The sequence below is a fragment of the Rattus norvegicus genome, chromosome X (genome assembly GCF_021556685.1).
Source record: "Rattus norvegicus strain SHRSP/BbbUtx chromosome X, alternate assembly SHRSP_T2T, whole genome shotgun sequence".
NCBI classification, from domain to species: Eukaryota; Metazoa; Chordata; class Mammalia; order Rodentia; family Muridae; genus Rattus; species Rattus norvegicus.
This window is the reverse complement of record NC_141554.1, coordinates 51,341,269-51,355,912: the sequence shown is the minus strand read 5'-3', so window position 1 is coordinate 51,355,912 and position 14,644 is coordinate 51,341,269. Positions and strand designations below refer to the sequence as shown.

The window sequence follows — 14,644 nt, the reverse complement described above, 5'->3', positions numbered from 1 at the left end:
TCATAAGAAGGATGACCAAAGTATAGATGCTTCAGTCCTTCTTAGAAGGAGTAACAAAATATTCACAGGGCGAAATATGGAGATAGAGTATGGAGTTGGGCCTGCAGAAAAGGTCATTCATAGTCTGCCTCACCTGTGTATCCCAGGAATGCAGATATAGTCTAATACATGGAAATCCCTCAATATAATTTACTATAAAAACACACTTAAAAAAACACACGTGATCATGTAATTAGATGGTAAAAACACCTTTGACGAAATATAAAACCCCTTCATGTTAAAATTATTGGAGAGATCAGTAATTCCTTGTCCATATCTAATTATAATAAAAGCAGAATACAGCAAACAATAGCCAATAGCAAATGAAATGGTGAGAAACTCAAAGCAATCCCTTCAAAATCAGGGAGAAAACAAGGCAGAACACCCTCTCCCTACCCATTCATTGTAGTACTCAAAGTTCTAGTTAGAGCAATTAGACAACAAAAGGAGATGAAAGTGATAGAAATGGGGAAGGCAGAAGTCAATATATCACTATTTGCAGATGATATGATAGTATACATAAGCAACCCAAAAAATTCTACCATAGTTCTCCTACAGCTGGTAAAAATCTTCAGCAAAGTTAAAGAATGGGAGGAGGATTAATGTGTTTTAGTATTTCACATATAGGATATAGAGGAAGAGGAAGATAAAATTTTAGAGAGATATTTTTGGCAACTAATCTATTTGACAAATATAAAATATAAATCTGACTATACATACTTTTAAAGTATAATTCTACTTTCTAATTATTATTCTTTTCCTTTTAGAACACATTTAATTTCAGCGGTACCTATGTTGGCACTACAGACATTATTACATTTGTAATAAGAAACAAAGGTGTGACACGTGCCAAAGTTGAGTTCAATTTAAAAGAATTTCCACTTTTCGCAATGGATTTTAAGGGAAATGCAGGTATATGTTTTTGCTGTAATAGTATTATAAAGCAAAGTACTTTAAATTTTTTTTTTTCAGAGCTGGGGACCGAACCCAGGGCCTTGCACTTGCTAGGCAAGCACTCTACCACTGAGCTAAATCCCCAACCCTGCAAAGTACTTTTAAATTGTCTAAGGTATAACAATAAAAAACATGACAAAGGACTTTATTGTCTAAAATTTCTCATGATTTTATTTTTTAAACATGTATTGTAATATGATAATATTTTGATAATATGATTTATAGTCATATATTAATTAGCTTCATAGTAGTAAACAAGATATATAAATATGCTATAAGTGAAATATGATTGTTAATTTTATATTCTCAAAATTGTTTGCAGTCTTCTCTGTGTTTAATTATGTGTCAGGAGGCATGTTTATTTTGGCTTACTTTATGAACTAATTATCTTTTTTATTTCAGGAGTTAGCAAACTAATTCTCATAGGTCAAATTTTATTTAAACTTTATCTTAAAAACGAAATTTATTAGAATATACATTCATTTGCATATTGCTTATGGTTGCTTTCATTCTATAATGACAGAATTGAAGAATTGATTCAGAAATGTTTCACAAAGAATAGAATCTTTGTTATTTAAATTCTTACAGAAAAATGTCCTTCTAAATGCCTTAGGTATTTATTTATGTATTTGTTTTATTTATGTGAGTACAGTGTCACCCTCTTCAGACACACCAGAAGACGGCTGGATTCTATTACAGATGGTTGTGAGTCATTATATGGTTGCTGGGAATTGAACTCAGGACCTCTGGAAGAGCAGTCAGTGCTCTTACTTGCTAGGCTGTATTTCTTAATCAGTAAATATTTAATAAATTTCACTGATAGCGTAAACATTAGACTAAGTTTATAAGGTAACTAAACCATTTTCTTTGTTCTTAAGAAGTGAACATGTAGGGTTATGTGTCAGAATCTCAGTGACAAACATGAACCGTTCAGAGGATTTCACTAAATATACTTTGGAAAGTGAATTTTGTATAAAGTTTAGGACAGTATTAAAAGAAACAAAATGTTGGAAGCTGCTCTTATCTCAAATCCTGAGACAGCAAGAAGAAAGAATACTACACTGGTGATCTAGCAGGAGATGAAATCGTGGACAACGAGGCAACTAATAAGTACTATGGTGGCAAAGCGATGGAGCTGTTGCCAGAACTCCAGGTGGAGGCTCTAAGGGAGAAGGATACATATTTGACTTTGTAGTCTAACTTCTAGTTTGGACTGTTTTCCTGGTACTTTCTAGGCTAGAACTTTATCAAGTACAATAGCAAGTAAGTTAGGGTAAATCTAAAAAGGGTTCATATTAGATCTACTACTTATATCAGTACATTCATACTAGATGACTACTTATAGCAGTAGTTGGGGTAAATTAAAAGTCAGGTTATTACCACATAACATGATTGATACTGTAAAACAGTTCCTCACATGTTGGTAAAGGAATATATATTGGGAAAAACCTAGTGTAGTCTTAGTTTTCAGAAAATGTAGACATTGATACGTACTATACAGCTTAAAGAATTGAGAAAATATATACAAGGGTATATGTGAAGGAATGAGGGTAAGGTCCTAGTAAGGGTGTTAGTGTGATTAGGAGTTGGAGCCTGAGACCAAGGTTATGAAGGTACCTTTGTGGAGTTTCTTTTTCTCCCTTTTCCTTCCTTCCTTCCTTCCTTCCTTCCTTCCTTCCTTCCTTCCTTCCTTCCTTCCTTCCTCCCTTCCTTCCTTCCTTCCTTCGTTCCTTGCTTCCTTGCTTCCTTGCTTCCTTTTTTCCTTCCTTCCTTTTCTCTTTTCCCCTTCCCTTCCCTTCCCTTCCCTTCCCTTCCCTTCCCTTCCCTTCCCTTCCCTTCCCTCCCCTCCCCTCCCCTCCCCTCCCCTCCCCTCCCTTCCCCTCCCGTCCCCTCCCCTCCCCTCCCCTCCTGTCCTCTCCCCTCTTCTCCTCTCCACACAGGGTATCACTATTTACCCTACTTAGCTTGGAACTACATGGATTAAGCTTGTTTCATACTCACAGGGATCCATCTGTCTCATTCTCTCAAGTGGGAGTATTAATTCCTTTTCTCGACTTTTAACTTAGAGGTTAAGCAGCACAATTAAAGGCTTTTTGTACATAGGTAATGACATAATTAGGCTTGCTCTTTTCTTTTGACCTTTAATCGAGAAAGTCCTAGGGTGTAGATAAGGAAATGGATACAGTGACCACAGAATGAGATGTTATGATAGTAACTTAAGCAGGGGAACTAGCAATGGGAACAAAGAAGGTACAAATTTTAAAAAAAGAGGAATTATGTGACATGATGACAAAATAGATTTGTGTATTAAGGAAAAGGAAGGAATTTCTAATCATTTCTGATTTTTGATGTTAGGATCCAATTGGCTGAAAGTTCATAGTTAATAGAACGCTGGAGTCAGCTCATATACATGAAATCTCTGTTCATTTACTAAAATATATATTTTGAACCAGTTTTTAGCCTTTTGACACTTTATCCTAGATGCCCAGAATCAGCAACTCTTTGAGAATAATTTTGAGAAGCTGCCTGGCAAAATGGTTTTCCTACCACAGTTGAGTTACCCCTTAATTCAACCCTTTCTTCAGGACATTCATTCCCTTTTCAAATGCACGCATGTTTCCAAACTTTTGTCCTTAGTCCAGTGTCTTACATTTCTCTACTTTAAAAGCATTTATTTTTACCAATAATAGTGTTTCTCAGCAGCAGCCTGCACAAAGTAAACAAAGCATATATAAGTTGATTTTAATAGCTAGTAACAAAATATTTTCTTAAACTATTCTGAAAATTACCTTACTACAAATATTTTATCAGATAAATTTCTTTGATATTCTATTGATTTCCAACATGATCCTTTTAATAATTTTTATATAGTAACATATGGGAGAATTAATATTAAGATACATCGATCCATGATTTCACCATGTCATTCTAGTTACTGGTTATTTCAGGCACCACAGATTGCTTTCTGAAGCCATACTATATCATGCATCTCATCAACACGGAATTTCTGTTTTCCTAGAATGATACATCCCTCCTTTCTATGGTACTTGACATCTCATTGTTTTTTATAAACTGGTTTTATCTTTCTGTGTCTTGTGGATCATTGATGGTCTTACTTGAACCCCTGTTTTTTTGTTGTTGTTGTTGTTATTGTTGTTTGTGTGTGTGTGTGTGTGTGTGTGTGTGTTATCATTGTTATTGTATTTTTTAATTGGATATTTTTATTTACATTTCAAATGTTATTCCCTTTCCTGATTTCCTGGCCATAAACCCCCTATCCCATCCCCCTCTCCTTTTTCTAAAAGGGTGTTCCCCATTCCCCACCCATCCCCCTCCTGCCTCCCGACCCTGATACTCCCCTGCATTGGTGGGTCCAGCCTTGGCAGGACCAAGGGCCTCTCCAATCATTGGTGCCCAACAAGGCCATCTTCTGCTACATGTACAGCTGGAGCCTTAGATCTGTCCATGTATAGTCTTTGGATAGTTGTTTAGTTCCTGGGAACTCTGGTTGATTGGCATTGTTGTTCTTATGGGGTTACAAGCCCCTACAGCTCCTTCAATCCTTTCTCTAATTCCTCCAAAAGAATGGTTTGCTGCTAGCATTCGCCTCTGTATTTGACATGATCTGGCTGAGCCTCTGTTAATTAGATGAAAATAAATTTGCTTTTTCACTTTATCATACCAATAACCAGATTTTTCCAAGTAGTAGTAGAATCTGTGTACATGTGTTTTGTCTTATTTTTTAATAATAAATTATAAAAAATAATTTTTTAATATTAATACTTAATAGAGTATATATATTTAGTATATATATTCTTAATAGAGTATATCTTTTATATATTTATATATTATAGGTATAATCATACAAATACAATATCAGGAAATATTTATTTCATAAGCTTTATTATTATGTATATGTATCATATTTGCTTCTAAATATTAGTTTAGCTCAAGTGTCTTATTTTATAGATACGTGTCTATCCTACCTAGCTATTCTTTGCTGTCTCCTATTGATATTGGTATACTTTGTATATTTTTATAGGCCACAAAAGTTTTAGTATATAGTGATTATTTGTTTTGTGGTTTGCCTATCATACCAAGGATAAGTGAATTTGAGAGAGACAATTCATGGAAGGATGTTATCTAATTTGATTTTCTAGATAGAAATAATTAAAATTATCATTACTGGGATTAATAAGGTAACTGTAACGAGCAAATTGTATTTTATAATTTTCTTAGTCTAAGAGAAGTAGTTCCATTCCAACTTTCATTTGAAGTTTTAGAAATTGAATTTTGTGTGACAATTATATTTTTACCATAAATATTTGTTCTTGAAATAATTCCAGTTTGATAAGATTTTTTGTGAAATTGTTTGACTTCTTATTTTGATATCTCAATGATAAACATCCCTCAAGTCATATTATTGTAGGGTGGCTATTGTTAATACTAATGCACTACATTTACATATAAACATGTCTATATATCTGAAAGGAAATTTCAAGCATTTCCTCAGAAATAAATGATGAATAATTGAAGTAATTGGTGAATTCTTTGTGAATTTTCAGGTTATCAAATAAAACTTGGATCTTCTCTGCTTACCATTCATTACAATGTCACTCCTTATCTGTTCTGCTTCCTTTGACTAATTCAGTTGCATGACCTTGTTCTTTCTTCCTTTCTGCCTTTCTCAGAATATCACTGTATTTATTGAACAGTACAATTATTCCACAATGAATTTTTCTGATTTGCTTTCTTATTATATGTTCCATATTTGAATAAAAATTTGGTATTAAAATTAAAAACTTTTTGCAGCTTTTCCTCTAGGTATTTCAATAGTTGCATTTTGATTGCTATGAGTAATACAATAACACATTAAGATTCATACAGATTATTACTGCTGTGTATATGGATATGTTTTATATATGGATTTTCTTCTTTTATAGGGGAGTGCAAAAATGTGGAAGGTCCTTATATGTATGGAATAGAGATAGAAGAAGGCACATCTGTGGAATGTGGCATAACATTTTCCCCTGTAGAAGTATGTTCAGTTTTCTGTTACTCATGTTATAGAAGAATAGTGGAATTACAAATTAATTATTTAAGAATCTACCAGATATCACCTAAGTTCTGTTTTGAGTGCTTCTGATTCTGATGAGTGACTATGCCTAATTATAACTTTTATTACAGTAGTATAATTACTAGATATATCTAATTCATGGGGAAGTCTGATTATGTTGTCTTTGCTATACTTACTCTCAAATTTGAAGTATGGTATGTTGTCAAGTGATAATGATAGGTTTTAGCTAACAAGAAAAGTACTTAGATTCAAGCTACCTTGTGCTTTGTAATTATATTAGAATGTGTCTCTTGGAATCATTAGCTGAAATCCCCTAAAGTATATTGCGGACAATTAAAAGATCCTGCTTCTATGATACTTAATTTATATTGTTCCTGTTATGTTCAGGGATAATTTAAAACTGGAAGAAACGGTAAATACAACAGAAAAACCCTTTATGTAGAAGGAGTATTACTAAGACACAAGCTGTAGTATGCTTTTCTTCCAGCTTTCTGAAATATAAGTGATATGGAGAGTTTCCTTTTCACAACCAGAGCATAAGGTTGAGAGATCAAAAGTAAAAACAAAACAAATAGTATAGCTCAATTAATTTTTTTGTACCCTGTGAGTACAGAAAATGATTTACTAAGTTCAAACTAATAATTGCTCACTCTTTATACTAATATTTCAGCTTGTGCTTTCATTATGTGGGTCTTGTTTAGGACACCATGTGGTTTAGATACTATGGGTGAAATTAGCTTGTCATATGTAGAAGTCACTATTGAGCAGCCATTCTTGTCCTGTAATACTTATAATCTTTCCACCCACCCCTCCTTCACAATATTCCCTGACCCTTATGTATTATGATGGCATTGTAGATGTAAAAACTGGGAGAGTGGGCACCCCATAGTGACTTATCCTGTGGCCTTTGACTCGGTATGGCTTATTGTATAGTTGTCTATACCTGCTGAGAAAAGCTTTGATGAGAGCTGAGCATTTATTCATCTGTAGGTATAAGGATAAGTATTTAAAATATAGTTAGATGATATATTAGTTTAGGAAAATGGAACCTGTATATTCACTTCTAGGTTCTGTTGCCTCTCCAGCCATAGGTACTTGGCTGTGTTTACAATACCAGGCAGGAATTCCTTCCCATTAAAGCTACCTTAAGTCCAATAGACAGCTATTGTTTACCACTATGAAAATAATGCCACGATTGCCTCATTGGTATCATACTGGGCTAGTCCTTATTGTAGTTGGTAGACTTTACCTCTGGATTGCTTTTCTCTTTTCGCAGCTTTCATAGTACCGATCATTACTATGAGAGCTAGTCCTCAGGAAGGATACTTTCAGATCAGTTTCTGCCCTCTTCCTCCAGATGCTTTGTCTGAATAGTGTCTTCAGCAATAGAGTCTTTACCTTCAAGTTTTGGTAGAAAACCAAGGGCAACAGCAATAATTTATGTAATTTTTGGGAACCTCTTGGGCTCTCTCTGAACAAGAACTTGGTAAGAGTTTCCCCTTACCTGGTATTAAGGTTTCTGTTAGTAGATGGCTCTTAGGAGGTACATTGTAGCCCTACCTGGCATGATTCCATTTAAATTTTCCCATTCCCCTCCGCCACCACTGTTACTCTCTCTTGTTCTCTTTGCATATGCATGACATATATATTTTCGTTTGTATACACATATACATTTGTGTATATATATATATACACACAATGTACATATATACATGTATTTTTAATTAAGCTTAAAATAATATTTCTTTGTGACTTTTAAAAACATGTTTAATGTTATTTAAGAGCAATCACTCATAGGGACTAGAGACATGATATGCTTAGCAGTTTAGAGTACTTGTTGCTCCTGCTGAAGTATTCAGTTCAATTATCAACACCAACATGGTTGCTTACAAACATCTAGGGCATCCAAACGAACTCTTCTTGCTTCCAAGGACACCAGACACACAGGTGATGCACTTCCTACATGAAGTCTAAATATTCATTTATGTAAAATAAAGAAATATAAAACATTTTTTAGAAAAAAAATTGCTCATTGAACCTGAAGTTCATCTATTTAGCTAGACTGGCTGGCCACCAAGCCACAGCATTCCTCCTGTCTGACATTTTTTATTGCTGGGATTTAATGTATGCACCCCACATCTGGTTTCTAAGTGAGTGCTGGAGATCAAGACTTAGGTAGGGATCCCAAAAGTTCCACGAGAGAACTACTAACACTGATAAACAACTGTAGCAAAGTGGCTGGGTATAAAATTAACTCAAATAAATCAGTAGCCTTCCTCTACAAAAAAGAGAAACGAGCCGAGAAAGAAATTAGGGAAATGACACCATTCATAATAGTCCCAAATAATATAAAGTACCTCGCTGTGACTTTAACCAAGCAAGTAAAAGATCTGTACAATAAGAACTTCAAGCCTCTGAAGAAAGAAATTGAAGAAGACCTCAGAAAATGAAAAGATCTCTCGTGCTCATGGATTAGCAGGATTAATATAGTAAAAATGGCCGTTTTACCAAAAGTGATCTACAGATTCAATGCAATCCCCATCAAAATACCAATCCAATTCTTCAAAGAGTTAGACAGAACAATTTGCAAATGCATCTGGAATAACAAAAAACCCAGGAGAGCTAAAACTATCCTCAACAATAAAAGGACTTCAGGGGGAATCACTATCCCTGAACTCAAGCAGTATTACAGAGCAATAGTGATAAAAACTGCATGGTATTGGTACAGAGACAGAGAGATAGACCAATGGAATAGAATTGAAGACCCAGAAATGAACCCACACACCTATGGTCACTTGATATTTTGACAAAGCAGCCAAAACCATCCAATGGAAAAAAGGTAGCATTTTCAGCAAATGGTGCTGGTTCAAGTGGAGGTCAACATGTAGAAGAATGCAGATCGATCCATGCTTATTACCCTGTACAAAGCTTAAGTCCAATTGGATCAAGGACCTCCACATCAAACCAGATACACTCAAACTGATAGAAGAAAAAGTGGGGAAGCATCTTGAACACATGCGCACTGGAGAAAATTTCCTAAACAAAACACCAATGGCTTATGCTCTAAGATCAAGAATTGACAAATGGGATCTCATAAAACTGCAAAGCTTCTGTAAGGCAAAGGACACTATGGTTAGGACAAAATGGCAACCAAAAGATTGGGAACAGATCTTTACCAATCCTACAACGGATAGAGGGCTTATCTCCAAAATATACAAAGAACTCAAGAAGTTTGACCACAGGGAGACAAATAACCCTATTAAAAATGGGGTTCAGAATGAACTCTTTTTTTTTTTTTTTGTTCTTTTTTTTTTGGAGCTGGGGACCGAACCCAGGGCCTTGCGCTTCCTAGGTAAGCGCTCTACCACTGAGGAATGGATACAGAAAATGTGGTACATCTACACAATGGAATATTACTCAGCTATCAAAAACAACGAGTTTATGAAATTCGTAGGCAAATGGTTGGAACTGGAAAATATCATCCTGAGTGAGCTAACCCAATCACAGAAAGACATACATGGTATGCACTCATTGATAAGTGGCTATTAGCCCAAATGCTTGAATTACCCTAGATCCCTAGAACAAACGAAACTCAAGACGGATGATCAAAATGTGAATGCTTCACTCCTTCTTTAAATGAGGAAAAAGAATACCCTTGGCAGGGAAGGGAGAGGCAAAAATTAAAACAGAGACTGAAGGAACACCCAATCAGAGCCTGCCCCACATGTGGCCCATACATATACAGCCACCCAATTAGACAAGATGGATGAAGCAAAGAAGTGCAGACCGACAGGAGCCGGATGTAGATCGCTCCTGAGAGACACAGCCAGAATACAGCAAATACAGAGGCGAATGCCAGCAGCAAACCACTGAACTGAGAATAGGTCCCCCGTTGAAGGAATCAGAGAAAGAACTGGAAGAGCTTGAAGGGGCTTGAGACCCCAAAAGTACAACAATGTCAAGCAACCAGAGCTTCCAGGGACTAAGCCACTACCTAAAGAGTATATATGGACTGACCCTGGACTCTGACCCCATAGGTAGCAATGAATATCCTAGTAAGAGCACCAGTGGAAGGGGAAGCCCTGGGTCCTGCTAAGACTGAACCCCCAGTGAACTAGACTATGGGGGGAGGGCGGCAATGGGGGGAGGGTTGGGAGGGGAACACCCATAAGGAAGGGGAGGGGGGAGGGGGATTTTGCCCGGAAACCGGGAAAGGGAATAACACTTGAAATGTATATAAGAAATACTCAAGTTAATAAAAAAAAATATGAAAAAAAATGGGGTTCAGAGCTAAACAAAGAATTCACAGCTGAGGAATGCCGAATGGCTGAGAAACACCTAAAGAAATGTTCAACATCTTTAGTCATAAGGGAAATGCAAGTCAAAACAACCCTGAGATTCTACCTCCCACCAGTCAGAATGGCTAAGTTCAAAAACTCAGGTGACAGCAAATGCTGGAGAGGATGTGGAGAAAGAGGAACACTCCTCCATTGTTGGTGGGATTGCAGACTGGTATAACCATTATGGAAAGCAGTCTGGAGTTTCCTCAGAAAATTGGACATTTAACTACCTGAGGACCCAGCTATACCTCTATTGGGCATATACCCAAAGGTGCCCCAACATATAAAAAGACCCGTGCTCCACTATGTTCATAGAAGCTGGAAAGAACCCAGATGCCCTTCAACAGAGGAATGGATACAGAAAATGTGGTACATCTACACAATGGAATATTACTCAGCTATCAAAAACAATGACTTTATGAAATTCATAGGCAAATGGAGGGAACTGTAAAATATCATCCTGAGTGAGGTAACCCAATCACAGAAAAACACACATGGTATGCATTCATTGATAAGTGGATATTAGCCCAAATGCTTGAATTATCCTAGATGCACAGAACACATGAAACTCAAGACGGATGATCAAAATGTGAATGCTTCACTCCTTCTTTAAAAGGGGAACAAGAATACTCTTGGCAGGGAATAGGGAGGCAAAGATTAAAACAGATGCGGAAGGAACACCCATTCATACCCTGCCCCATATGTGGCCCATACTTATACAGCCACCCAATTAGATAAGATGGATGAAGCAAAGAAGTGCAGGGCGACAGGAACCGGATGTAGATCTCTCCTGAGAGACACAGCCAGAACAGAGCAAATACATAGGTGAATGCCAGCAGCAAACCACTGAACTGAGACCATTGAAGGAATGAGAGAAAGGACTGGAAGAGCTTGAAGGGACTCAAGACCCCATATGAAAAACAGTGCCAACCCACCAGAGTTTCCAGGGACTAAGCCACTACCTAAAGATTATACATGGACTGACCCTAGACTCTTAACCTCATAGGTAGCAATGAATAGCCTAGTAAGAGCACCAGTAGAATCGGAAGCCCTTTGTCCTACCAAGACTGTACCTCCAGTGAATGTGATTGTTGGGGGGAGGGCGGTAATGGGGTGGAGGATGGGGAGGGGAACACCCATAGAGAAGGGGAGGGAGAGGGGTTAGGGGGATGTTGGCCCAGAAACTGGGAAAGGGAACAACATTCAAATGTAAATAAGAAATACTCAAGTTAATAAAGAAAAAAAGGGAAAAAAAGACTTAGGTAGATATGCTTGTACTACAGACACTTTACCAATGAGATTTCTTTCCCATTTTGTTTAAACTGCTTGCATATTTTTAAGTAATCTTCATTTAATTTTTTTCTACAATGGATATATTCATAAAATTATTTTTACTTAAGTGTGCTAGCTGGTTTTATATCAACTTTGGCACAAGTTAGTTTTTTTTTTTTTTTTGGCACAAGTTATTTTTATTTTGTAAGTGAGGACTTAAATGGATAAAATGCCCCTGCTAACCTGACATGTGGACAAATCTATAGTGCATTTTCTTGATTGATGATTGATGTTAGAGGGTCCAGGTCACTGTGGGGGCTACCACTTCTGTGTAGGGTTCCTGGGTTTATAAGATGAAGCAAACTCAATAAGTCAGGTAAAGAAAATGAGAAAGTAATACTCTTCCATAGCTTCTGCATCAACTCCTACCTCCAGGTTACTTGCCTGACTTTCCTCAGTGACTATGACGTGGAGCTCTTAGCTGAAATAAACCCTGTTCTTCCCAAGTTCCTTTAGTTACAGTGCTTTATCAAGTAATAGAAATGCTAACACAGACAGTACGTCTCACTGAAAATTAGAAACATGACTAACACTGCAGTTTTAATTCCATAAAGTTGTTAAGTGAGTATGTATACAATATATTTTTACTAAAATTCAATAACATTATCAAAAATAAAAAAGTGTATGTATACTTAAGTTTATGTTGACCCTCTGTAAGGATGCTAGAAATTGATTATGGAGTTAAGGTAAATTATATATCTATAATTTGTCTAATTCTTTAATTTGTAAATATTCTGAATTATTATTTGTTGATTGCAAATATATAAGGAAATTCACATAATATATTGTAGTTTAATCCATTCTAACTAAAAGAAACATAATGTGTCATTAATTAGTTTACTCTTTAATGTCTGTTTGCCCATACTAGTGCAGAAATAGAGTGTCATGGAAATGAGTGTTTTGAAATGGCCATTAAAATAACACATTTCTGTTTTATTTTTCTCTCAATTCTGTTATGAGAACAGATTGTTTACCTAAGATTCCATGGCAGGAGATGGAGTTGGCAATGCTATAGTCAGATGCAGTTAAAAAGAAAACCGATATGTTTTACATAACCATGGTAATATGAATCGGCAGCTCTGAATAGATGCTCATTATATGAGGTTGCTAAGTAGAATATAGCACTAGATATGTCATTAAATACTATCTTTGTTGTCAAGATCTTAGGAGTGTTTCTTAGTTCTCTAAGTTTAAAATATGCTTTTTTTAATTTTTCCCCATGATTACCTCTTGAAACTTATTAAGGGAACCGTGGATAATAGTAGGTGTGTTTGTGTATTGTAAGTCTGCAAATACCTTTAGTAGCATTTAGTATTGTTACTTTTGTCTAAGCAATTGTATAGATGAGAAATAGTACCTCCTGATTTTTTAATTTACATTTATTTATTTATAGTGAGTGGGTTTTCTGGTGTGTGTGTGTGTGTGTGTGTGTGTGTGTGTGTGTGTGTGTGTGTGTGCATAGTTCAGAGAACAACCTGTAGGAGTTAGTTCTCTCCCTCCACCTTGTGGGTTTTGGGGATTGAACTAAGGTCAACAGGTTTGGCAGTAAGCAATAATATTCCTTGAACCATTTCACTGGGACTCATCCTGTTATTTCAGTATCCATTTCTTTAATGCTTGATGTAACACATCTTTGTTTATGCTAATGTTCAATTAAGTCCATAATTTCTCTGAAATGTCTTCCTATGATTTTACCTATGTTTTCATGATTCAGATCATTTTATAATTGATAGTAGATCTTATTTCTATATAGTTGATATAGTTAAAAATTTGGTGAGAAATGTGTTTTGGCTCATTTTTATGTCTCTAACATTATCTGAAGCAGAATAGAGGCTTTTAATATTTTATGATACAAATTCTTTCTTTAAGGAAAGATACATTTGGCATAGTATTTAAGAAATCCTTGTCTAATCAAGGATCACAGACTTTTCTATTTTTCTCCTGATATATTAGCTTTTACAGTTGGATATTTGGTTCATTTTTGAGAAACAGACACTTGTAAAACAGTTTACATCACCATTTTGGAAACTTATTTTGACATAAGGAACAGTATATTTTTAGATTCATTAAACAGATTTACTTTTCATGATGCAAGATAATTTTATTTTCGCCAAAGAGTTAATTTTAGTGAAACAATATTTTCAAAGCCCTTGAAGTTATACATAATATTTTTGTTTTTTTTCTCTTGACAGGTGGCAACATATGATTTTAGCTTTCCAGTCCATATTAATTCCTTTAAGGCTTCAGATCTCTACTGTGAATATTTGTCACAGCAAAAGGTTTTGATGCCAAGAGTATCACCACTTATTTCACCATGCTTTGTTCAAGCTACTGGTATGTAATAGGAAATAGTCAACTGAACGGGTTATATACTTCATCAAAGATTTACACTTAACATTTAAACTTAAAAATATCATTTTTTAATGTTTTAAAATTTGAAATGTTAGAAAATTAAATAACTACTTATTTTTTTACATGGGAATTAAATCATAAATATATGAGATGGTAACTTGATTACCATTACAAACATAGCCATATTAGACTCAGAAAAATTAGAAGAATCAAAACAAACCAATTTACTATTACGGGATGAATATAAAAATATAAATTATTAAAACATAATGATGTGAAAATAAAATGTTACAATGTTAGTTTTTAAAAAATATTTCCTGAAAAGGTATGTAATTACTACAGAAATAACCTATAAATATTATTAAGCATACTGAATATTTTACTTAATTGTTCAATATTTTTCTTCCCATATTTTAAGAATATTTAAATGTAGAATGTATATACACTTCAAACTATACTCTCAACAGGCTTCAGTTTTACTGTTTATCATATATGCATATTTACTTTTCCTGAAAGTCAAGAAGACTGTATTGTATTTGCAAAGTTCTAA

The 14,644-nt window shown here is 35.2% G+C and overlaps 1 protein-coding gene across 1 annotated transcript in view; it reads left to right on the top strand.

Annotated features, from left to right (window-relative positions):
• Cfap47 (cilia and flagella associated protein 47) overlaps positions 1-14,644 on the top strand; it is a 344,640-nt gene that overhangs the window by 81,067 nt on the left and 248,929 nt on the right. Inside the window, exons 20-22 of the mRNA XM_087600976.1 lie at positions 807-951; positions 5,937-6,031; positions 13,935-14,076. Coding sequence (XP_087457102.1) covers positions 807-951; positions 5,937-6,031; positions 13,935-14,076 — 382 coding nt within the window. The remainder of the gene's footprint in view (positions 1-806; positions 952-5,936; positions 6,032-13,934; positions 14,077-14,644) is intronic.